The sequence below is a fragment of the Macaca thibetana genome, chromosome 3 (genome assembly GCF_024542745.1).
Source record: "Macaca thibetana thibetana isolate TM-01 chromosome 3, ASM2454274v1, whole genome shotgun sequence".
In the NCBI taxonomy this organism is placed as follows: Eukaryota; Metazoa; Chordata; class Mammalia; order Primates; family Cercopithecidae; genus Macaca; species Macaca thibetana.
Window position 1 is genome coordinate 84,462,598 of NC_065580.1, and position 26,990 is coordinate 84,489,587.

General features: G+C 35.6%; 1 protein-coding gene across 6 annotated transcripts in view; it reads right to left on the reverse strand.

The window, feature by feature from the left end:
* Positions 1 to 2,730: 2,730 nt before the first annotated feature.
* ETV1 (ETS variant transcription factor 1) overlaps positions 2,731 to 26,990 on the reverse strand; it is a 101,316-nt gene continuing 77,056 nt past the window's right edge. For all 6 annotated transcript variants that reach the window (XM_050783049.1, XM_050783051.1, XM_050783053.1 and 3 more), the window contains 5 exons: positions 25,041 to 25,109; positions 23,439 to 23,507; positions 20,219 to 20,388; positions 14,529 to 14,630; positions 2,731 to 8,835 (listed from right to left, as the gene is read on the reverse strand). In XM_050783049.1, coding sequence (XP_050639006.1) covers positions 8,614 to 8,835; positions 14,529 to 14,630; positions 20,219 to 20,388; positions 23,439 to 23,507; positions 25,041 to 25,109 — 632 coding nt within the window. In that variant the 3' untranslated portion in view covers positions 2,731 to 8,613. The remainder of the gene's footprint in view (positions 8,836 to 14,528; positions 14,631 to 20,218; positions 20,389 to 23,438; positions 23,508 to 25,040; positions 25,110 to 26,990) is intronic.

Genomic DNA, 26,990 nt, shown 5'->3' on the forward strand with positions numbered 1-26,990 from the left:
TTGTGAAAATAAGTGAACAGTAAACATAGGGGAAGAAGTCTTTTTTCACTTGATTCTATTTCATAATTTTCTTGATACTGCATTTCAGAGGTAAGCATGTGAAATAATTTGAATGGCAATTTTATGAGTTACATTTGTAATATTTACTATTTATATCTGAAAAACAGGCTCTTCATAAAGCCAAGTCAGAAACAATGAACACACTTGGAATGTATCTCATTAGGGGTTGGTATCACAGGTGTCCCTTGGTATATGCTAGAGATTGGTTCCAGGACCTCCACATGTACTCAGATCTGGGCATTCGAGTCTGAAAAGTCAGAAAAATATTCAGTTTCTGTTTTAATTTAGCAAGTTCTTAATGTTTAAACCAATAATATGGTGAGAGGATAGTGTAGAGAGGGCCAATTTATCTCATTAGCCTAATTTTACTTTAGTTAAATACTGTTATTAGATCTAGCATGTTTCTGTTTCGGATTTTTTTTTCCTAAACAAAGTTATCTAAAATTATTATAGTCCTAAAGAGTTTAATAATAATCTGTAGTTGCAATATGTTTGTGTCTTTATGATACGTTAATCGAATCTATTAATTCAAACTAAAGAAATATGAATTCAAAATATCAGTTTGTTGTTTGATGTGGTTTGTTTTAAGGGGCTGCTTGTAAATATAAATATAAAATACTGAGTGATTTCAAAATATTCAACATGCTACTTAGTTAAACTTTTTTTCTTGCAATGGCTATTGGAACTATGTAAAATAGTGTTTTACACAACACTATTTATACACAATGTTCATTTTTTTCCTTAATAAAGCTATCAGGCCAGGCATGGTGGCTGACACCTGTAATCCCAGCACTTTGGGAGGCCAAGGTGGGTGGATCACGAGGTCAGGAGTTCAAGAGCAGCCTGGCCAAGATAGTGAAACCCTGTCTCTTCTAAAAAATTAGCCGGGCATGGTGGGGGGGCGCCTGTAATCCCAGCTACTTGGGAGGCTGAGGCAGAGAATTGCTTGAGTCCAGGAGGCGGAGGTTGCAGTGAGCCGAGATCTCACCACTGCACTCCAGCCTGGGTGACACAGCAAGACTCTGTCTCAAAAATAAATAAATAAATAAATAAAGCTATTAAACTACAGTATAAAATCAAGACCAACCTATTAGTAAATAAATTACAATTAATTAAAATTATTAGAAAGCATAAATTTGCATATTTAAATTACTAATTGTAATATACAAAAAAGTAGTTCTTTGACCATTTTTATTTTTATTTATTTTTAGTTAATTTTTTTTTCCTTTTTTTTTTGAGATGGAGTTTTACTCTTGTTGCTCAGGCTGGTGCGATCTTGGCTCTCAGCTGATCACAATGGTGTGATCTTGGCTCTCAGCAACCTCCATCTCTCAGGTTCAAGTGGTACTCCTGCCTGAGCCTCCCGAGTAGCTGAGATTACAGGTGCCCGCCACCATGCCCAGCTAATTTTTTGTATTTTTAGTAGACATGGGGTTTCACCATGTTGGCCAGGCTGGTCTCGAACTCATGACCTCAGGCAATCCACCTGCCCCAGCTTCCCAAAGTGCTGAGATTATAGGCATGAGCCACTGTGCTCGGCCCTAAAAAAAATTTTTTTTAAGACGGAGTCTTACTGTCACCCAGGCTGGAGTACAGTGGTGCAATCTCAGCTCACTGCAACTCCGCCTCCCAGGTTCATGCTATTCTCCTACCTCAGCCTCCCGAGTAGCTGAGAGTACAAGCATACCACCACACCAGGCTAATTTTTGTATTTTTAGTAGAGACAGGGTTTTGCCATTTTGGGCAACGTGGTCTCTAATTCCTGAAATCAGGTGATTCATCTGCCTTGGCCTCCCAAATTGCTGGGATTACAAGCGTGAGCCACTGTATCTGGTCTCCTTGACCATTTTAAATAATACTTTATGAATAAAAAAATCTAAGCACTTTAGAAATAGATAATGGTGATGATTACACAACGGTGTGAATGTAATTAATGCCACTGAATTGTATACTAAAATACGGTTAAAATGATTAGTATTTCATATACATTTTACTACATTTTTTTAAAAGTATAAAAATACTTGTTTAAAGAATGTAATGTTTGCAAACATTTTTAAGAATAAAGAAAAACATTTCTGGGGTCATTGAAAGTAGAGTAGTATTTTGCAGTTCAAAAAGTAATGACCAGGCATGGTGGCTCACACCTGTAATCCCAGCACTTTGGGAGGCCAAGTCAGGAGGATTACTTGAGTCCAGGAGTTCAAGACCAGCCTGGGCAACATAACACGGGGAGACCCCATCTTTACAAAAAAACAAAAACTAAAACAAAAAATGACCCAAAAAAATTGTGAGACCTCACCTCTGTAACAAATACAGACATTAGCTGGGAATAGTGGTGCACACCTGTGGTCCCAGCTACATGGGAGGCTGGGGTGGGAGGATCACTTGAGCCTGGGAGGAGGTCAAGGCTGCAGTGAGCCGTGTTCGCATGAAACTCCAGCCTGGGTGATGGAGCGAGATCCTGTCTCACAGAAAAATAAAAATAAAAAAAGTAATGTCACGTGTGTAATCTTATTTTTTTTCTTCCCACCAACCTTGCCAATTAAATTCCCACATTAAACTTTCTATAAGACAAAAAATTTTAATGTTACCTAAATGTGTACAAGAATGCCACAGTCCCCTTTGCAGAAATATATCATTTAAAACAATTAATATTCTTTCATACAATAATTTATGTTTCTAGTCTTTCTTTTTTTTTTTTTTTTTCTTGAGACAGAGTCTCACCCTGTCGCCCAGGCTGGAGTGCAGTGGCACCATCTCAGCTCACTGCAAGCTCCTCCTCCCAGGTTCACACCATTCTCCTGCCTCAGCCTCCTGAGTAGCTGGGACTACAGGTGCCCACCACCACGCCCGGCTAATATTTTGTATTTTTAGTAGAGATGGGATTTCAGCGTGTTAGCCAAGAAGGTCTCGATCTCCTGACCTCGTGATCTGCCTGCCTCGGCTTCCCAAAGTGCTGGGATTACAGGGGTGAGCCACCGTGCCCTGCCTCTAGTCTTACTTTCTATTTTAAAACCATTTTTTGGCTTTTTCTGAATCATTTGACTTGAATCTTCCATGCTTTAAAAGTTTTCTGAAAATTCTATTACTTTCGGAAGTCCTGTCTAATTATGTAAATCATGGGGATAGTGTATATAACTTTCTGAAGAGTTTGATTAGTATTTCTATTTGTTCATTAAGCTGTACCAATCTCCAATAGAAAGAAACAAAGAGGTTCTTCAATCAGTTTGGTTTCTAAATGCTTAAAGACACTTAAAAAAAACTCAGTTTATTGTTGTTGTTGTTTACATAGTGCTTGATTTCTTTTTAGATTTTTCTACAAGGACTATTCAAAAATGATAAAAAAAAATTAACACCATGTTTCAGCAGAATGTGTTATTATTATAGATATTTTTGTCATTAGAAATTAAATCAGAAAAGCAGCTAGGTCCAAGTTCCACAAAAAAGGTAGAGTTCATGATTTGCCTGTGACCACGACATCTTGACACAAAGACAATCTGGTTTTGCCATTGGCTTCAGTTTCTTATCAGACAAAACCAAGCAATTTGGAGGCAGTAACATAAGTCACTTATCTGTGCTGCCTGGCATGTGGGAGTCACTGAAAAAATTTAGTTAGTTCCCTTCCCCAAATTTCTCCATGATATATTTATTGAAGGATTTATGTGAAACAAGGTATTTAAAGATATTAGAACATAGAACTGAAAAAGGATTTATCAGGTGTCCTGGTACCTAAATTATCTAAAAAGAGAATAATATATGGAAAAGTAGTACAAAGACATTACTTGAGTGCCGTGGTCATAAACTATTAAAAATGACAAGATGATTAGGAGGCAGTCAAAAATTTAGATGACATTTATCAGTTTTAGATGTGCTACCTTTCAGAGTGATCACGACAGTCCAATATTTTCAGTTTCTGGGCTTTTATTTTAGATTTAAATTTTGAGCATATTTAATTTGCTATAATCACGATTTTCATAGCATGTTTTCTCAAACCATAAGTATAATTTTAATACAACCAAATGAATTAAAAATGTTCGTCCCCATAGAAGCATAAATATAATTTTAGAATGAAAGTAAATAAGAATATTGGAGTCTATATGCAAAAAAGGCCCTACCTTACATATGAATCCATAAACAATAGCTACGGTATATACACTTTTAATTGAAAATTCTAAAATCATTAATATTTCTGTAAAGATATCCACTAGTCTAATCAAATTCTCGTCTTAAACTATACTTTCCACAAACTGGTTATTTTTTTTAAGTATGTCAAAGTGAGTCTCATGTATTAAAAAAAGAAGTCCTAAAAGTACTAGTTGAGCTCTGAATAAACTGAGTTAAATTTTCTACTATCATGTCCAACTATTACCATCTTTTTGAAAGTTGGTTTTTGCAATTCTTAGTAGAATTGCTTAATACGTACATTTGCCTTCTTTATATTTTTTCCACCATCACTTTTACCCAATTTGTATTTTTTTTGTAACTCTATTTCCTCTCTTCTCCATACCAAAAAGCAACTGGAAAACAGCTTACTCACTTCTTATTTTTAAATTTTAATTTTTGTTTTCTAAGATTCCAAGTAATAAACATCCAAATGACCTTCTCCTCTGTAATGTTTTCTCATTATAAGCTCTGAAAAGGTTGCATGATAGACAAAGTGGCTCATTTTAGAAATCCCTATGATCTGGCAAAATTCTGTAACTTCTGGCAATATATTTCTTTCCTGGTTATATAAAGACAAGTTGACTCATTTTTACAATTGTTCTTTTGAGTAATGGACATATTTTACACATTGTTCTTACCTAATAAGTAATAATCAACTAGCAAATAATAAGATCACATAGTAACTCATATTAACACCACCAAAAGAAATGTATTAAAAAATAAAATCTGGATTAGAAAAATAAAAACTGTTATTACTGTTATTATCATACCTTCTGTTTTTCTCTCTCATGACATAGTATTTTCCCGGGGGCTGGGGAAGGATTTGAATAATCTAAAGGCTTGATGTGATTACCAGACATTTTAGTGGAATAGATGAACTTTAATATAGCAAACTTTCAAAATTATTTATGCAGAATAAGGGGAAAATATCCCAGTGGTAAATAAAAACGAACTGTAGTACTTTCAAATCCTAGCTGCCTCAGCAGAACTCTATTGCTCCTGAGTAAATCAGTTAGAATCTTTGCTACACAGTCTTCCTCCATGTGGTGTTCTGAATAACAGCCCTGCCCCCACCCCTTATATCCGTGTCCTAATCCCTGGGACCTGTGAATAATTATCTAGCCAAAGAGACTTGGCACACATCATTAAGTTAAGGATCTTGAGATGGGGAGATTGCCCTGGGTTATCTGAGCATCCCCTAAATGTAATCACAAGCGTCCTTATAAGAGGCAGGAAGGAAATTTGAGTGTAGCAGAAGAGTATGTGACCATGGAAGCAGAGATTGAAGTGATGTAGCCAGGAGCCAAGGAATGCCAGCAGACTTTAGAAGTGAAAGCTGGAAGAATCTCCCCTGGAGCCTCCGGAAGGAACCAGACCCAAGGACATCTTGGTTTTAGTCTCTTAAGGCTTCTTTTGAACTTCTGCCTCCAGAACTATAAGATAAATTTGTGTAAATTACTGAAGTTTTGGTGATTGGTTACAGCATCTACAGGAAACTAAACCTCCAAGATCCTTCTGTGATTTGAGAAAAATGTTCTGCACTGTCAGCCTTGTGGATTTTTATTTTGAAACACTTTTCATGGACTTAAGAAAAATTATTTTTCCTTAGTTATTTGAGATATAAAAGTGTTCGTTGCAATTAATCTATTGGGTATTAGCAGGTCATCATCAAGAGACAGCAAACAGCAGTGAAGATAAAAGCTGAGAGAAGACATTACATCATTAATGAATGATTTCTATGTTTGAGTAGCCAATTCAAAGAGAAATTCAAAACACAAGAATCTTGCAGAAATCAGCTGCCAGATTTATTAATCTACCTGAAAATAAAAACATAAAAACACAACCAAAAAGTGGAATAAAAACAGAACTTAAAAAATTTTAGATACATTTTCCAAAAGATTTTATAATGTAATATTTTCAACCCTTCTGTATTGGAAATACACTTAATGTTGGTCAATTATGTATTTAGTTCAGTGAGTCACTACCTTAAATAGCAAAACATATAGTTTGTCCTTAAATATTATATAATTAATACCATTTCTGCCATTGATCTCTTGTGATAACGCATGGCCCAATTCTTCCTCACTGACTGACTAAAACTAGACTATTAAAAAGAAGAAAAAGGAGAAAAGGGAAAAGGAAAAAAACAAAAGAACAAAAATGAATCCTCAATACAGTTTTCATTCAGAATATATTTTAAAGACTCACTTACATTTTCTCCTTCAATTTCACCAAATCTCAATTATATATCTCAATTCTCTTTCCAATAAAACTTTCACTGAATATTTTAACATCTGTTTTTATTCTAAGTGCTGTAGATGGCCACATAAGCATAGTGGGGGGAAAAGGTTCTGATTTTTAAGGCATAGTTTTCTTTTTTAGGCCCATAATGGGCCAAAATAATACATGATGTATATGAACAACAATCACTGAAATCGCAGGTTACATACGTATTTTGAAATTTGAGTATTTTTTTGTAGGATTAAATGTGAAGAGTAGCAATTTTGGTGTTTGGGTTTCTCGATAACTGCTCCATTTAGAGAAATGAGCTGTGATCTGTGTAGTTTTGGAAAATGGAGAGCTGGGGGGATCATCTTTAAACAATCTTTTCCATGCTTATCATGAAATGCTTTTATAATAGGTTTATTTTGACTTTGTGTTTAGAACTTTTTTTTTTTTTTTTGCATTTTGCTATAGACTCGTTAAAAAGGTTGTTCTTCTGGGATATTATTGATAGATGGAACAAAATTCATGTCCCTTGCTTGAATATTTTAGAAAGCTCTTCAGAGATCCTATATCCCCATTGACTCATGTTTCTTTCAAGGTGAATGAAACAACATACCCTGCTTTCAATATTTTCTCCAAATGCAAAACAAAAACAAAACAAAAAACTTTGAAACTTTAAATCTTTAAATCTTCTTTCAAACAATCCAATCACATTTACAGAAGTGTCCAAAAAGAGATGATGGATACTATCAGTGCCAGCACTATGTCATACAGCAACTTCCTCATATTCTTTGACAGTTTGTAAATAATTTTCCATATCACCAAAAGCTACAAAAGGTTCCACAGTTTCCCTTAGCAAGCTGAAGCTTACTCTTCATTTGTCAATGTGCATAAAAGCTGCTTATAGCATAGCATGGCGTAAGCTATTTTTTAAGCAATAAATGGTTTGAGTCATCTATTTTGTCCTGAAATGCTATCTGTAGTTAACTGCATTGCTTATAAATGGTCATAGTAAATTCAGCATGAAAGAGAATATTACAGAAAAGACAGCAGCAGAAGCATTAGCATTATCTAATATTTATATATGTTATCAACATAACACAGCAGTAAAAGGTTTAAATGCATATCAATGGGTACCATGTCTAAAAATTACTATAGTACCTATTTAGTGTATTGGATATTTTTCTTAAAGAGTGCTTGCTGTAACTAGAACAGCATAATATGTGATTTAGTACAGTTAATTCTTATCGATTAAATAATGTATTTATGTACTGAAGAAAGTGAAAAGGAGACAGATATTTTTTGCTTCATTTTGATTCCAGATTTAACATTTAAATGAAGGTTCCAAAGGACCATGACATGTCATTATTTAACTGAAATGGGCTTCAAAATATGTAAAAGACAGTATGATTTGTATCTAAACAGCAAGGTGGCACCAGATACACATAATGCTACTGGCCTATGACTCAGTTTGGAGCCAGAGTCCAAAATTGTGCCCCTCATTTACAGTCATGGTGATTATTCAACTTCAGAGAGAATTACCCATTTTATGGTTATCCTCTGCAAGTCATATATAAAGCAAAACAAAACAACAAACAGCAAATGCGATCGCTAAATACCTTTTTACAAGAGGTGCAAAAAACAGTCATTTCTAACAATTAAACTGCCATTTACAGTAGATTGGGTTTTTTTTGTACACCTGCAGAGACTCATAAATGATAGGGGAAAATGCCCAAGGCAAATAGTCTCCAAGTGGATATTTACACAACGTGAAATTAACTGTATCATAGACACCCAGAGAAAATAAACATTATCTTATGTTGTTATGAAATCAAATAGACATGATATAGTTTCATCATACTCAAAACTTGTAGGACCCCATCCCAAGCCTAAGTAAAAAGTAATCCCCAAATCCCTCTGCCCATTCACCCATTAGCTTCCTGTTACACAGAATAAATGTTTAGATTACTCCCACCCACCCTCAAATAAAGTGCACAGTCCATGGCAGACCATAGAATAATGCAACAGGAAAAGCCCCTTTTTGTGTATTATTATTAAAAAATAAAATACAAACAACAGAAATAAAACAAAGATTCCGCGATTCTCTGTATCTTGCAGAAAAAAGGAAAAGCGCAAAAACGCCCTGCTTGACTGTCACTTGTGTTAATACACGTAGCCTTCGTTGTAGGGATGGGGGTTGCAGCAGCCCCCTTCCGGCATGTAGGCCATGCTCTCATCAAAGTGAGAGAGAGGCACTGTGTCCTCCTCGTTGATGTGACGTTCCATGTCTGTCTTCAGCAGTGGGCGCTGGTTATCTGGAAAGGCCATGGAGAAAAGGGCTTCTGGGTCACACACAAATTTGTAGACATATCTCTCTCCAGCCACCTGATGATAACATGGAAGAGAAAAACCCATCCTCACCATCGCCAGATGGGGAAGGACAGGGAAGGTAAAAAGCAAAAACGTGGTTTAATATACCAGAAAGGATGGGTAACTCTGGCCCCCAAAAAGCAAACAACTAATAGCAAATACACATCCAAAAAAAAAAAAAGTCTCTACTTTGTGGAATAAACTACAGTTCAGTCAAGGGAAATGCAAAATGTTGACCTTGAATCATAATAGTTAATTCCAGATATAGCTAGAAAGCACAGGAATTTGCTTGTTTTAATATAGAGGTAAACTTACATTGTTGTTTTGAAAAAAGTCATTATTTTATGCAGGCATTTCATATTGAAAGTTTTTTTCTGCATTTTGAAAGGGAGTATCTACAAATCTGTACTTTTAAGGTATAATCTCCCTTTTAATATTACATATCTGAAATGGTATAGAAACTAGATTCAAAATTTAAAAGAAAAATGTGCTTTATTCCCAGTAAGACTAGAGTAGTAATTCACTGATTCACAGAGTAAACTGATTCTTTACTTTTTTTCTTTTTTGGGCACTATGTGTTTTCACAAAGGAAAAAAAAAGAAAAGAAAAAGAAAGAAAGAAAAGGAAGGAAGGATACATAGCCTCATTTAAATGAAAGATGGATCAAAAGGACAGTATCCTGGGTACATCACTTTTAAAAATGAAGGCAAGATGCATTAGACAGAGTTAAGGATGTGTGTAAAGTGTCAAATTGAAGTAAGAGGTGTAAAAAAGTGAAAGGAATTTAAAATACACAATGCCTAGGGAGGAAATGAGAAAAAGAAATGTGACAACTGCCTGGAATAAAGAAGTAGCATAATTTATAGGGTATGACATACCCCAAACTTAAATTCTGAAGAGTAATGCTTTCCTAGAAAATTATAAACAACTGAGTGAGATGAATACGCCTCTTGTTAATAGACAATGCTGAGATGCTCTCAAAACCCAGGGCGGGTGGGTGGATGAATACAGTTCTTTGTATTAACTTTGATAGTCACTTTGTATGGGTGTGTAGAAGTATGACATTTTAGAAAGCTGAAGGTGACACGATACCTCCATGTCCCTGTACATCAACAAAGGCATTTGCTAGTTGATTTTTGATGTGGGGCAACAGTGTGTTCCTGGGTTATAAAGTATCGCTGTATCTTTGGGGGAAAAGGAACAGTTGCCAATGAACACTGCTGCTCTGAATTCAAATGTAGAACTTTTTTTTTTCTTTTGCCCTAAATTTAAGTAAGAGGAATCACTTTAGAGAATTCAAACAATCTGAATGTTCCTAGGTTTGAAAGAAAGAACAGTTAGTAGTTTTTATGAATTTGGACCTGTTTCTTAGACTACCTCTCAGGGGCTTTTTCCGTGAAATGGAGACAGGAATGGCGCCTTAGAAAGCCCGTTGCGAGGTTGGGATGGAAGTCTGCAGCACAGAGCACTGTGGCATAAACAGAGGAGTCTGGCATACATTTATTTACTTTAGTCCTTCATACAAAGAAAATTAAGATCTTAAAGGTGAAGTGATGAAATGACCATAAACATAAAAATAGGCACTATCAGGAACAAAGCTGAGATAATAAATCCTAGTTTTCCTTTATTTTTTATTTGTTCAAAGTATATGGAGAAAAAAATAAAATAAAATAAATGGCCTGCATACCTCTGAGTGTTTTATAACATGCTTTGTTTTGTTTGGGGCTGTGGAGGAAGAGACATTTGCTTTAAGTACTGGACTTCCTTTGATGGGTTGCTATTGGCTATACTTAGAAATTATGTAATAAATGAATTAAAATGTGTAACATGCAATCAAGCTTATACAATCTCTTAAAGACTCTGCCTTTCCTCACTGCTTCCTTCTGTATTCCTTTTGAATAAACATTTTTAGGGCTACTACTTCATTTGCTGGACTATGTTAAATGCTACTGAGTCTGGAACAAGGGATGATAACCAACCAAGGGAAATGATGTCTTCCATTATTAGTAATACTATACTAACATGGAAAATGCTGTACATTAAGTATAGCCAAACTGCAACACTGAGACAGACAGAAAAAACGGAAATTTTTCCAGGGAGATAAATCAAAAGTAAACAAGGAGATAGCTTTAGAGCTGTGCTTTCAATGGCTGGATATTTAAATTATGTTTTATCTCATAAAATTTCAGAAGTAATATGCGGATACTGAAGGATAAATTAGAAATTAACAATTAAAACAAAGGGTCTATAATTATATCATCCAGAATATAATCACCATTAACATATTGGTATATATTGTTCTAGGCATTTCCAAATTTTGAAATAGAAGTACACATAGGCATTGTCTATAAGGTAAATATACACTATTCCATTGTTTCTTACTTCTTCCATAATTACTAAAATTAATTACCAGTTGTCAATTTTTTTAACATGTTTAGATGTAAGTTCTTTTTTTCTCGAATCTTCTAATTTTTTATGTCACATACACCACATATGCCCACAAAGTTTTACGTTAATGAACAAATATGGTCATATAAATATTTTCTCCTACTTGTTAAAATACATAATTCAACATCATAGTTTTTGCTATTTAAAAAAGAACAGCATAGTTTTCCTCTGAATGACTCTACTAGAATTTACTTGAACATCAGAATGGTACACATGTGAGAATGTGATTAGCTGGGTGCAGTGAAGAAAACCTGTAATTCCAGCTACTTAGGAGGCTGACGCAAGAGGATTGCTGGAGCCCAGGAGTTCAGAGTCAGCCTGGGCAACATAGCGAGATTCCTTCTCTAAATAAGTAAATAAATATAATTTTAAAAATAAAGAATGTGAGTAATGCATTGGGGGAGTCGGTGTGTGGCAAGAAACAGTAAGAAGAATGTGAATGAGAAGGGTAAATATAGTCATAAAAATTGTAAGGGGCCTTGATTGTTATGCTAGTTACAAGTTCTGTAGACTTGAACTATTGCATGTCCATTAAACAGCTTGCCCTTTCTTTCTTTCTGTCTTTCTTTCTTTTTCTGTTTTTTGAAACAAAGTCTTCATTCTGTTGTGGGGGGGGGGGGAGGGGGGGGGGGGGGAGGGGGGGGGGGGGGGGGGGGGGGGGGGGGGGGGGGGGGGGGGGGGGGGGCCAGGCTGGAGTGCACTGGCATGATCTTGGCTCACTGCAAGCTCCGCCTCCCGGATTCATGCCATTCTCCTGCCTCAGCCTCCCAAGTATGGGACTACAGGCACCCGCCACCACGCCCGGCTAATTTTTTGTATTTTTTGGTAGAGACGGGGTTTCACCGTGTTAGCCAGGATGCTCTCGATCTCCTGACCTTGTGATCTGCCTACCTCAGCCTCTCAAAGTGCTGGGATTACAGGCGTGAGCCACCACGCCCGGCCAACAGCTTGCCCTTTCTTACATTATACAGTGACACCCCAAAAGGTCTATCACATTGCACTTTCCTATATTTGCTGATTAATGAGTTGTAAATAGTTTCCTCTGACAGTTACAGCCTAATGGGGAAAAACATGAGGAGCAACAACACTTTAATCCATCATTCAGTATCTATGCCACCATTATTTGATAGCATTTTGCTTTATTATTAAAAGAAAACACACATAAATGTGATATGGGGTACAAGGATGAATAAAGAGGAATGTGGAAGTGGTGATACTAGTAACACGTCTGAACACATTTGAGAATATTTAAGACCAGGCATGACAGCCTAGACATACCCTGTCTACCACTGTATGTAAAAGCTGAGGTGTAATTAGGGGTCTCATAATAATTTTTAGTTCTCTGCAAATGCTCCCTTTAATAAGAGACTTGATGGTCAAGAGAGATACACCAAATATGCCTTGGTTTACACTGACTTCAGGAGATGAGATGCACTGAAGCTCCCCTTTATTGGAGACTCTTACTGTGCCAGTTACAATGTAAAGTATCTCAAGTACATTATTTCATTTAGTAATCACAGCAACTTTAATGAGGTAAGAATATCACCATTTACTAGGAAAATAATCTGTTCAAGAATGTAATCTGGTGAGAGGTTAGCATTCAAACCTAATTCCTGACGGCCTTATCTGTTACTATTGTGCAGTACTGCCCAGGGACACTGCTGAGCACCATCTGTGACAGCCCAGGTGATGTGCCCCTGCATTAGGAGGATGGTGGTGAAAAAAAAGGAATGGAACGTATTTGAAGGATCTGACTACAAAAAAGTAGTTGAGAGAAAGGGAGGAATTAGAAATGACCCCAAAGTTGAGATGAGAAAGACAGTAGGAGCAGGTAGTGAACAGTTACACATTTTGAAGGCATGATTCAGAAAACAGGAAGCAACTAAAACTGGAAGTCAGCCTTTTCTTTTAAGGATCATGGAAGTTCTAACATCTGAGCCAGCAAATTCTACAGCATTAAGGTAATAAGCCTCTTGTTAATAGACAATGTTCGAGGAAAGTCAACAGTGCTATTTTTCGCTGCTCTAATAAGCTTCATGTAGCAACTGGTCTAGTTTTTCTCGGTATAACTATGGTGACATAAAAATATGCCACAATCTATAACATGTAACTATGTTTACAAACCCTAAAATAAACAAACAATACAAAATAAAACTATAACATTCACAATAGGTAAATCATAAACTTGGTTCATAGTCAAAGCAACTAGATTTCTGTACACATGCAAAGCTAAAGGGTGTAATAAAAACAAATATCCATGTCTTATCTTCATTCATTTATTTATTCCTTTCTTCAAAAATTTTATATTTTGAATGTAATTCACTTGTTTTATCTCTACTCTTTTTTAAAAAGTTACTTTTGGCCGCGTGCATTGGCTCATGCTTGTAATCCTAGCCCCTTGGAGGCCAAGGCAGGCAGATCACCTGAGGTCAGGAGTTCAAGCCCAGCCTGGCCAATATGGCGAAACGCCATCTCTACTAAAAAGAAAAAAAATGAGCTGGGCGTGGTGGTGCGCGTCTGTAGTCCTAGCAACTCAGGAGGCTGAGGCAGGAGAATTGCTTGAACCTGGGAGAGAGAGGTTGCAGTGAACCAAGATTACGCCACTGCACTCCAACCTAGACAACAGAGCTAGAATCTGTCTCAAAACAAACAAACAAACAAACAAACAAAAAACTACTTCCAAATATTGTGGGAAGCTCATTTGAAATAAAATATATTGAACTTCCACCAACCAAATAAGATCAAATATTCACTTTTTAATGAATGGTTTAGGATGTCAAACTATCAGATGATAAAACTAAGCAAGATTTGAGGCAAGGAAAAAAAATGTTTTTACAAATGAGAAAAAGAAATGTCTGTTTTAAGAATCAAAACAAGAAAAAAGTACAAATTTATTCTAAGACTCTTTATTGCTACAAACAAAAGCATTTCAAAATTATATAATTGTGGACAACGCACAATAAAAACTTCTGAAGATAGATGTGATATTAATACTAAAACAACCTTTTTTAACCATGTGCAGCAAAGTAGGACCTTCCAGAAAGCCTATTATTTTGTATATAACATTGCTACACATTTGTCTACAATGTCTATGCATTTATACATAGAAAGGCTTGTAATATCAAAACCAAGAGCTAAGCATTTGTTAAAATGAGTGAAAACCTTGCTTCAGCAATGCAATGATATGTGGCGTTTAAAGTATGATGTGCAGATTAATGTGCAACATTTCAATGAATTTTAATGCTGTATTAGCTGCTCACCTTTTGCATAATTCCTTTCTCATAGTAATAGCGGAGTGAACGGCTAAGTTTATCATAGTTCATAGCTGGCCTGTTTTTCTGAATGCCCCAACGTCGGGCCACCTGCAGCCAAAACAGAATTACATTGTAGTGTTAAGTATTAACTTATCAGCATATTTCATAAAAATTAATTAACTAATTACTTCCAAACCCACAAAAATGTCCAAGTCAAGGATATAAGCAAAGTAGAAAAAGCTATCGTAATCTGGATTTCCCGTGTCCTGGTTTGCTTTTGTTTTTTTTGTTTTTTGTTTTTTTTTTGAGATGGAGTCTTGCTCTGTCACCCAGACTGGGAGTGCAGTGGTGCAATCTTGGCTTACTGCAACCTCCGCCTCCTGGGTTCAAGCAATTCTCCTACCTCAGCCTTCTGAGCAGCTAAGATTACAGGTGGGCCCCACCACGCCCGGCTAATTTTTATAATTTTAGTAGAGATGGGGTTTCACCATGTTGGCCAGGCTGGTCTCGAACTCCTGACCTCAGGTGATCCACCCACCTTGGCTCCCAATACAGGCGTGAGCCACTGCGCCTGGCCTGGTTTGCATTTTAAACCAGGCGTGCAGTGATCCTACTGAAGCACCACAATGGAATTATTTGTCACTATTGTTTTGGATACAAAATTAAATGGAAATAAGGAAATGTTTTCACAACAGGAATGAACAAGTTACAGTTCACCAAAATAAGGCATGTTTTTCATTCTGAGATATACTGTCTGTTTTATCCTTCTTGATTTTTCAGACAAAAACTATGGATAAAGAGCAGCTTAGTGATCTCCTTGTAAAGGTGTTTTACTGAGGTTATGATAAGCCAAAAGAAAAAAGATACCCTGCTCAATACTATGTGAAAGAGTGAACAAGTGACAATGTGTGTAGCAGAGGAAACAGTATACAAATTAATAAACCGACTACAAATACTTTTTATTGCCTAAAGCAGCAGCAGAATAAAACTGTGGGCAATAGTAAACTGATGAATTAAGCATTCATTTAGAGAACAGTAATTGGATGCTAAAAATAAGAAGGAAGTGGAAAAGGTCACCATGTATATGAGTCTGCAAACAAAAATCTCTAAAGCAGAATGTCTACTCTGTTGTTTAGTAAAAAAATCTCAGAGCGTTTTATTATGTGGCTTTGGAGGAGCAATGTATCTAAGAGTTCTTCAATAGAGTTTTAAAAAAATCCTCTCTCCTCAATGTATATATATCCCTACCTCATCACCACCCCAGGCTAGCCAAAGCAGTATACAGAATAGTGTAGCTTGCTTTTGCTACCCCAGCTAAAGTCACTCTCTCATTAATTTCCACTTTTTATTAGTCTGAGCAGAAACTGCAGCTGCCATGCAAACCTAGGCAACCGCAAGAGGACATTATCTAATAGGGCTAGGGAGTGCCTTCATTTCCATAAAATTCCAAGTTGTTGCTATGTCACATATACTAAAATAGAATGCTTTTCAAAGAGATCATTCTGTCTCTCTTCGCTTTATTAGTAATAACCTTTCTCCAGGGCTGTTTTTTTTGTTTTGTTTTAAAAATACCGATCCTAGCTATCTTCTCTCTCAGTAATTTTTATTCTCTGAGTGAAGACATAAAGTACTTTAATGACATGCATCAGTATGTTTTTTTAAGAGTAGAGAGATGTGATGTAACAGGGACAACATCATATATCCCAGCAGATAATCACAGTGGCAGGTACATCTTAATTTTCCAAAGATAAACTTCATTTTAATGTAAATCTTCTGAGCAGTAGTGAATTGAAAAGGGGTTGGGGGGCCTGGAGGGGGAGGCAATAAGAAATGAAAGCATTTTCTAAAGAATATTTCATTCAAAAACCTTACTATGGACATCAGTGAACTTTTAATAGGCATAGCAGCCGAACAACATGCAAACCTGGAGGGGATGTGAAAATAAAGTATTAGTATCTCCTTAAACAATAATTTCTGAATCTTTATTCATTCATAAATGATTATTTTCTAGAAACTCACCAGGATGCACCTAGAAAATAAAATACTCGCCACAACTTTAAGACAATGTTGTGGAGGTCTCTAGGGAGAGAAATATGATTTTCAAAAATACCACAGAGTTTGATGCTTATCGTGCCGGTTCACTCTCAGCATCATGGGTATTAATGGACATTTAAAAACAATAAAATGTATTCTTAGAGTTGTTTTCGTGTGATATTCCTAGTAAAGTCGAGGTAAATGGGAGAGAGCAATATGCTTAAGAGATGCAGACAAAAGTTTTAAATTAACAGCATAAATAATTCCAGACCAGGTAGACCAACCACCAACTGAGAAAGTTCATTCAGCCTTCACATATGACCCACCAATCGCCACCATATCCAACACCACTCAAAGTCAAGGCATAATTTCCAACATGGAGTGGGAAAAATGGTGGGAAAACTTCCAGTGACTTCCTTATAATACACCTTCAAATGAAAACTTAAGTTGTTAGCGAAGAGAGTAAAAAGATGATAGCACTAATGGCATTCACTCTTATTGTCAAATAAATTACATAAGACAATGTAGTAGTTCAAGCATTATTCAACTTATTTTAAAATATCATGGTCGAATATGTAACATTGAACCTGAAAACAACAATCAGGGCCTGGCTATCAGACTTCCTGGTAACTCTTCCAGCTCAACAAGCTTCAATTTCATCAAAAGACTTTTATACTGAGTCTTATAGATGACTTACTATGTTAATAATTGTTTCCTGGCCAGGCAGTGTGGCTCACACCTGTAATCCTAGCACTCTGGGAGGTTGAGGTGGGCAGATCACCTGAGGTCAAGAGTTCAAGACCACCTGGCCAACATAGTGAAACCCTGTCCCTACTAAAACTACAAAAATTAGCTGGGTGTGGTGGTGCGCACCTGAAGTCCCAGCTACTGGGGAGGCTGATGCAGGAGAATCACTTGAACCCAGGAGGCAGAGTTTGCAGTGAGCCAAGATCGCAACACTGCACTCCAACCTGGGTGACAGAGTGAGATTCCATCTCAAAAAAAAAATTGTTTCCTGGAACAATTCCCTAGGAGTCATGACTCATCCAAAAATAACATTTCATTATCTCAAATATCTCAGAAAAAGAGACTTTAAAGATCATGTGTTTTCTAAAGTTACCCTAAACACATTGAGCAGATAATCTGTGCAGGTCTGGAGTCTCACTCAATATCATTTTAAACTGCAAGTTGAAATATAAAGAAATGGAACCCATCAGTAATTCCAATAAGATGGCTTCAGAGACATCTTTCACGGATTGTGCTGACACAGGCACCCAATGAGCTGCTAGGCAGTAGAGGGAACAGGGTGACCACAGGTCACACAGACAAGAAATTTCACAAACCCTTTCCAAAGAAGAAATTTAAACAAGACCCTACAGTCATTGCCTGATGGAAGTAATAGCAACAGTCAGCAATGCAGCAATCAGATACGGGATGTTTCATTTTGAACAAAAGCCTTAGGAGACATTCAGTGCTTATTGCACAATTCCCATTGAGTTAGTTATTATTTGGAAATGCTCTACTGACGCTGAATTATCCAGCCTCGTTTTAACTTTGTGAGGCTGCTACAGAAAAGTTGTCTAAATGTCAGTCTGTTGTATGGAACAGATGTAATTCTACTTCTTCCCTCCATTTAAAAATCATAATAACTCAGAATTTGATGAAACTTAATGGTCATCTGGTCAAATCTCCTACTTATTCAAATCTGAACATCATAAAAGTCAACAGTTGCTACATAAAAAGCTTAATCATTTGCAAAAGAATTTTTCTTCTTCTGAGTGGATCAAGAAATACTGGCATAATTCAGTAATGTTCCCTATCTTAACAAATATATGGCAAGAACAACAACAACAACAAAAACCTCTGCTCATTTTATTTTAATCACAGGTGGAGGGAAATAACTGTTTAACTGATACAAATCCCTGTTGAATGTGCTCAGTTCCAGCATGAACCAACTCTTGCAGTGATTATTAACATCTTCCATGAGGTGAAGAGCACACACTCCCATCATGAGCAAGGGCTTTCAAATTACTTTGTTAAATGCTTCTAGTCTCAATTTGTTAGTGCTTAACATTTTTGTGGTTCTTTCACTTACATCATTTAAGTATATCTATGAAAAACTAATCTTCTTTGACAGCTAAGTTAATTTTAAACACACTACAGCATTCAAACACCCAAACATCATCCTAGATAATGAGAATTTTCAAATACTGACATTGAGTCTTCTGTGTGTGCGTGCTTGATGTGGGGCAAGGGAGATACCGCAAAACTAACCCTCAAGTGTTACTAAAGTATTGCTAGGAGATTTAACTGAAGGAGACTTAACTGTTCTAACCAGTGCCTTTTATTTCATACTTTCAGTACATTCTTGAGTCAGATAATCTCTTAAATTTTAATACATTATCTAACTTTATCTTGTGGACATCAAATCAGGGCATATTATCTGATTATAACTGAATACATGGTTTAATAAAGGCAGAAAATTCAAGATGGATGGACCCAGTAGTCAAGGGTGTGGATGTTCACTGTATATGAAAATCACTTTGGGTTCAAACATTTTTTTAAACTAACTGAATTTTTCAATATTACTGAGGTGTTTAGATTCAATACCTAATATAATCAGTCAGGGGTATGCTAGCTAAAATTTTCCATTGCTTTTTTGGCTGATATAAACTAAAGTTAATTATAATAGTAGCAGAGAAAGTATCTTTAGTAATGAAGACACAACAACTTGATATTAACTTTACCTTTCCATCAGAAGTCCAAAATGCTATTGATGAATTATGCTACAGGAACAATAACAGCCTTAAGCCTAAAGCTAGTTCTAGGAAGAGTAAAAACTGAACTGAGAAATTCTTCATGGAAATACTACATTTGTACATGTGGAGTGGGAAGGAGGGGACAATTGAAGTTAGTTGAAGGTGTCTTCCATTTGTCCGTACAGTATTATCTCTGTCCAGGCTCTTCTTATTTTAGTAATTTCCTATGTGCTATGGCAACATTTTAAACTTCATTACACCCTTCCAAAGGAGTATGCCAGTCCAGCTGACCTGGAACAAGTGTCACTAACAAAGGAAAATGTTTCTACCAAGCCTGTGTCTTGTAAGAGACACTTAAGGGCTGAGAATTTTCCACTGTTGCCCTTACATCCCTTTATCCGTCACAGCTGTTTTTCCTCCATTTTCTTTTGAACATAACTTTGGCCTCTAAATGCTCCTCTCCAACCCTCATGACAAAATCCAGGTTGTCCAAATAATGATTGCTAATTTGAAAGAATCATTTGCCCATCCCCCAACCAGCTGACTTTTGCAGACATCGTTTCTCTCCCCTAAGGACCATAAAACCTCCTGCCTCTTTTCTCTAATTCAGATGCTCTTTGAGAAACCCTGAAGCCAGACTTTCTTAAATAAAGGTGCAAAGGATGCTCTGGTTAATTTTCTCCAACATCAATTTTGTAGGATTGTATTCAACTGGAAGGAACATGCAATATATTGGTGATTTTAAAAGTAGACATGTTTTATCTTTGCATGCTTTTTAATTCAGAAAGTTTCCCTAAAGTCTTAAAATGATTAAGAATACATTTTTGGTATATTAATCAAATATGTCAGTTTCTTTACGTTATAACATGCCTTAGTGCCCTAATTAAAATCTATTAAACTAACCTCTTCAGGCTCAATCAGTTTAAATTCCATGCCTCGACCAGTCCAGGCAATAAAATGAGAATTTGAAGGGTCATCCAGAAGAGCTACCAAAAACTGCCAGAGCTGAAGTGATCCTCGCCGTTGGTATGTGGGTCCTTCCCGATACATTCCTGGCTCTTGTTTGATGTCTCCTAAATTAAAACATTTTTAAGTTTCTGTTATTAGCAATATTATGCTATTTTACATAAAATTCACCTTAAATCAATCACTAATATGGTTAAACCACAATCAACCACTTTATAGGTTTTCATGAAATATATTGTTACCATTGAAAAGGAATTTAAAATGGTTAAATGGTTGAATATAAACGAGCAAGCTGTACAAACTTACAGATAACTATACATAACACAGGTGCAGAATAAATCCTGTGTCAATATGAATGACACACATCATTTACTTACAAACATATTGTGGAACTATCTTTTTTTAAAATTGATCTCTTTAAAAACCATCGTATCTAATCAGACTTCTTTGCTTTTATTGTTAATGCTATTATCCACTGCTCTAAGCAACACTGAAGAGGGAATAATCAATCTTAAGCTCTGGACATTTTATTCATACAAATTAAATTCTGCAAACTATAATTTATAAATAACTTATTGACCGGCTCATGACAAACTATTGAAAATTTTAATGCAAATATTTCAAAGCAAATTTAATAGTATCCTAAACTGAGTTAAGTAATCTTCACTTTACACAAATAAGGAAAATCTTATGGGTAATTCAGGGCATACTGCATTATCATATTACTATTACTACCCTTCCTTCACCGCATCATATACCTTCCTATTAAAGCTACTACTTTTTCAACTGGTAACAGAAATTCTCTCTCATTTTTCTTTATCTCTTGTTTGTTCTTCACTCACTTGAATTTAACTTGCTATTTTTTTTTTCTAAAAGTCCAATTTAAAAATGCATGCATGAGAGATTTCTGTAAGTATGTATTTTTAAGCACAAAAAGTTTGTGTTACATTTATTTGATATTCATATCTAGTGTAAAAATCTGTTAAATAGAGCACTGCAATAAAGGTGTTCGTGTTGCAATGCTTCTGGTATAAATCTGGTCAGTTACATTAATTTTACAAAAAAAAATACAAAGTTTTATGATTTCTGATTATTTACTTCTATCTGCAGCCACATGTCTCAAAAATATGTGGAACTGCTCACATTGGGGATTGAGTGTCTAGGGCCCTGCAAGTGTATCACTGTTAATGCATAAATTACTCTTCTCCACTAAGAAACAATTCAGACAAAATATATCTAAGCCTATGTAGTCATACTAAGTGTGAATTATAAAATACACCAAATAGCACACTTTCTAAAACTTACCTATGGTCAATAGAGAGACATATACCTCTTAAAATAATTATAGAAAGGGCAACATTTGAAAAACCTAAACCAAAATATAAAATGTGTGAGTCAATAGCTGCTAAAATCATTATGTTGTTTTGTTCTTAACATGATAATATAGAAGTGTATCTTCACATTGATTTCAATGACAGTTTTATTTATCTCAGTTTTTCCTTCTGAGATTTACAATTTTTGTTTTATGGGGGAGTAACTAAGCAATTATGCAGATAGAGTGAAACACTGTTAAATTTTATAGTCTCTATATTGCTTCTGCCTATAAATGTGACTGATCACACTGACCATGCACAGTGAAAAAATAACCCCCTCATTTTTCTTTCTTCTTGTTCTACATCACTTATAAAATACAAGACAAATACTATCTTCCAAAAAATGTTTTATAAGTATAAAATTTAAGAGTATTTAAAAGTCGAAGGGAATAAAAAATCAAGGCAGCTAGTTCCCTAAATATTAGTGTGACTTTGGCCTGTCAAATTATATTGTAATTCTATCCATAATTTTGAGATATTTTTCTTCCTTATATGCCTTTACTAATTTTCAAGATCTCTGAAAACATGAAGCTCACCAAACACGAAAGAAACTAACGAAGGTCATTCCAAGAATAAGAGGCTTTATACTTTGTCTCAAGAGAAAAAGCTGTATTTTAAGAATTCTGATGGTCTGCTAATGTTGCTGAATAGTACAGTTCACCCCTCTGAAACACAAAGCTTAAAAGCTAACATCTATTGTAGAATAAAACCAAAAATGTGATTCCTATAGGTTTTTTTTTTTTTTTCCTTGAATGCATTTAGAAACTTAAAGCGTGGATAAAGAAGCAGATCTTCCCTAGACTTACCAGCCCTTCTGAGAAGGGTAAGGGCAGCAGAAAGCTTGGGAACATAGGGTAGTCTTCCAGCAACTAATTAGAAATTGAAAAGCAATCTGACCATGTACTTTGCTGTTTAAATAATGACAGTTTAAAACTTCAGAGAGCGCCCAAGTCGTTATAGCCAAGATCCCCAAAGTTTGTGCAATCAGCTAATCAGAGGGCCCCTGCTTATCTCCTGTCAAACAATCAAAGCAGGAAATATGAAGACCACTCTGAAGATCCACTAAACCAATTAACTGCTTACTTTTAACCCAAGCTTCCTCAAGATGCCAACTTTTGTCACCTTTGTCAAAAAAAAAAATCAATTTCGTTTGACACCCTTTTCTAACATCTGAGACCTTTGCATCGCAATAGCAAGTGATATTAAAAAGGTAATGCTTTCCTAACTCCCTTTTAAGCAATTACAAAGTCATGCTACATTAGTAACATACATCTTCCCCAGGAGAAAAAAAAAAAAAAAAAAAGAGGGACTAACAATCACTAACTAAATGGGCAGTTATGTTGTTCCTGTGTTCCATAATGCATCTTTTCATGAACAATAAAAGAAGAGAGGTTGCATTAGTCATCAGTACATCCACAGTAGCACGTTTTCTGCTCTGCTTTGCTAATTACAGGATCAGCTTTCAATAAATCTCGAATAACAAGCTGCATGTGCTCAGCAGGGCAATGGAAAGCCCCCTCTTACTCTACACAAAGCTCAGCAAGAATGATGCTCTTTGGTTATTTCTCCAAAAGGAAACTCTCCCGTAATACAAAAGAAACGGCTTCTTACTGGGGCAAGGAAAGAGATAAATTGTAATAGGTCAACTTTAGCTAAAATTAAGTGCATGATGAATTATGTGCATAGAAATCTTTAAGTAGGGATGTCCACTGTTTTCAGAAGAAGTGAAGGTAATCACTCCATCTTTAAAAAAATCAAAACTTGAAGCAAAGTGTAAAACCTACCATCGAATTTTTCTGGGACAACGCAGGTGTCATCATAAAACTGCCTGGGACCCTTTTCGAACATACAGCCTGTGGATGAAAAAGGGATACATTTATTCATGACAGAAATGAAGCCCACAAACACTTAAAATACAACCATTTAAAATAAAAATTGTGATAGAAAATGACTCTGCCACCACCTTTCAATTCCTTGACTCTGGACACACATTTTAACCTCTGTGCCTCAGTTTTGTCTTCTACTAAATGGGATGACAGTAACACCGCCTACCATGTTATAGGACTGCTGTAGTTTAGAGTGATGCCTAGTACACAGTGAAATATAAAAGTTAGTTATTTATATTGCTAACTCAAGGCAGAGCTCACCTAAACATTGGCAAGGATTTATCATGCATTGTCTCCTTTTTCAGATTCATCTAAATTTTATTGTTCAATGAAAAAGTGAAAAGCAAGGTGAATTACTGGTATTCACATTATATTATTAGTCTGATGCTCTGAGACAGATTTATTTTATCCCCTTACTCTCTTGTAAAATATTTAGGTGGGTTAACCTTCCTGTACTCAATTAGCAAGATAAGAGGAAAGAAAAGTTTCCTTTTTTTTTTTTTCTGTAACATAAGTCCACAGAAAAAAATGCAAAATAAATAAACAGCTTTTCATAATAATTTCCTCTCTCAAATATCCTTCACTGTGAACTTTCGTTGTTGCTATCTGTAATTACCAGGAATAAATTTCATAGAGTTTACTTTTATTTCTCAAATTTATTGGTCTTTATGGTGGGTATATAATACTAACAAACAGAAGCAACGATAATTACATTGCATTTGTGCAAAACTTTTAATTTCAGATATTTTACATTTACCATCTCATACTACCCTTTAAAATTCTACTAATATCATTTATACAAATAACCAATATTAGACCTAGCCTAAAAGGATGCATCCAAGTCAATCCTACTAAAGAGACGTAGAGTGTCTAGGTTAGGAACCATGCACATATTTCAGAAATCCTTTAGTGAGGATTATATCCAGACGAAATCATTTTTACCATTACTTTTTAAGTATCAAAGTCCTTTAGAGGCAAAGCTTTCCTACCACGGTTATCACAAGCCTGTCTATGAGAAAACTCCTTCCCTAGGCCTCCTATCTGAAATCTCATTCATATAAATTATTTGTCCAAAAATATAAAATCCAGAACATTTAAAGGTGAAAATCTTTAAATCGATGGTATTTTACTCCAAAACTATGACTAGGTCTGTAAAAGCAAAACCAAATATTCCTCTAAGATACATTTCAGTAGTAGTAAAGGGGGCTAATCTATAAAGCATATGTTCTATTTTAAAAGGATGTGATTGTTGGCAAAAAATAACACAGAAATCCACTTTTCAGTTGTTTCTATGCATATGACTCATGTTAACAACCCAATACAAGATAGCACTACTTGAAACATCTTCTTTTTACTTTGGAAATAGTCTTAAAACAATTGCTTAGGGAACGTAAATGATTTTTCCCAAATAATATAATGATTAATTAAATGACGTCATATTTGGGATGTCTGATTATTCTGAATGGTATTTACACGGAATTTCAATGGTGGATAACTTAACTTCTGTTCTGCTGGGATGAGCCAGGAAGCCTTCTTGCCTCATATAAATGGAGTGGCAGCTAGGCACTTCTGAAAGAGGAAACAACATTGGTCAAAAAGAGTCTGGAGCTGAAACGCTGCAGTTATCAATGGACAGGGTGCAGACAGAAAAGTTACAGAAACGGACACAGGTTCCCATGTGTCGAACATGTCAACATATAATCAACATTTCACGCAGGGCCCACACATGAAAGAATAAAGAGTATATATCTTGGTGAATGCTGATTCTCTTGAACAGGAAGGTGAATTCAAAGTTTTACCCAAATAAACCTTGCTAAAGACCAGCTCAAACAGCAACCCACATGAATGTGATGGTGTCCTTGAAACAGGGTCACAAGTTTTAAATATGCCCCAGGACATTTAGCAAATAAATTTGCATAATCCTGTAGCATTCTATGAATATAGCAACATTTGAAATATTTAGAAGCTTGCAAGTTGAAAATACTGTAAAATGTATTATCAAAAGTTTTATTATGCTATTATACTATGCCTTCTTTATATGAAGTATTACGATGCATATAATTTTGACCATATAAAAAACAGAGTTAACACTGTTTTCTGATATCTGCATTTATAATAGGGTTGCAGTATAGTTAATCTTTCAGGTTACCAAATAGTTAGCAATCCATTTTAGCCCAGCTTCTTAACCAATGGTACTTCAAATTAATTTTTAATGCTATTTTGATTTATTCCCAGACATAAGGTCCCTTAAAGCAGCTGGGGCTGGAAGGGACAGTGTTAATAACTCTGCCATCAGCTCAGCAGCTGCTTTGAGGCAAGCATTTTGTTGAACTAATGTTGACACCCTGCCACAAAATACTTTTATTGACTGCTGCACACCTGGATTGTGGCTATAAAAACAGCTGGCTGACTCTGGAGGCAGCTAGAGGAAAACAGATAGGCTAAACTCTATTACATATAAGTGTGACTAAATGCAGTCTTTCCTTCCCAGAGTGGGAGAAAAGGAGAAAGGAAATGCAAACATTTCTGAGAAATTCACTATTTAATGTCAAAGAACACCTTATAAAGGTGTTTTAACATATTACAAAATTAGCATAATCCTGGAAAACTAGATATTTGACATCAAACTTGAGATCTGATGGATAATTTCACTCATACCTTCCTTATTCAAATGGCTGATTTGTTTGTTGCTATATTTACTTCATAATATTCTCAATAAATTCAAATTGATGATATTTAAGATATACTGACTTATAATTCATAATAAATTAATAACTTATGTGATAAGGCTAATGCCGGAATCTCCATTACACTTCCAAAGGCCCAACTTGTGAACTAAATTCTCAAAAAAAGCAATGGATGGCAAATTGGAAATATATGGAATATGATTGTGTTTTTGCCAATTCCTATGACTATTTATACTCTAGTGTAAATAAAGTTAACATCTACCTCTTAAAATGGACAGGCTTGGCTAGCATTGTTTAAATCTGGTCTATACTTAAAATTGGTGTCCTTTATACAGTCCAGAGAAGCCTGAAAAAATATGGCTAAGAAGAGATTATCCCCATAAAGTAAGTAAAGTCATGTTATCCTTAAGTGATATCAGTTAATTTATGACTATCAGAGTGGGTCAGACTCTAATCAAATTGTAGAAACATTTCCAAAGTGATTATTCAATCAAATGACTAACATGGTTAATTAGGAGCCATAAACATTGCTCTGAAGTTCATCAAAGTAATGACTCGCCCTGAAAGATTACTGCTAATTAAATTGCCTGCTGCTTTCATTTCTACCTTATCTAATAAAAAATCCAACCAATGAAGTTTGGCATTACATTTTAACTTTTGTTAAATGCTTGACTATGATCCAAACTAACTAAGCGGCGACTTCAAAGGCAAATGTTTTGTGGCAGAGAAAGGAGGCATTTCATATGCATTCACTTCTGTTTCT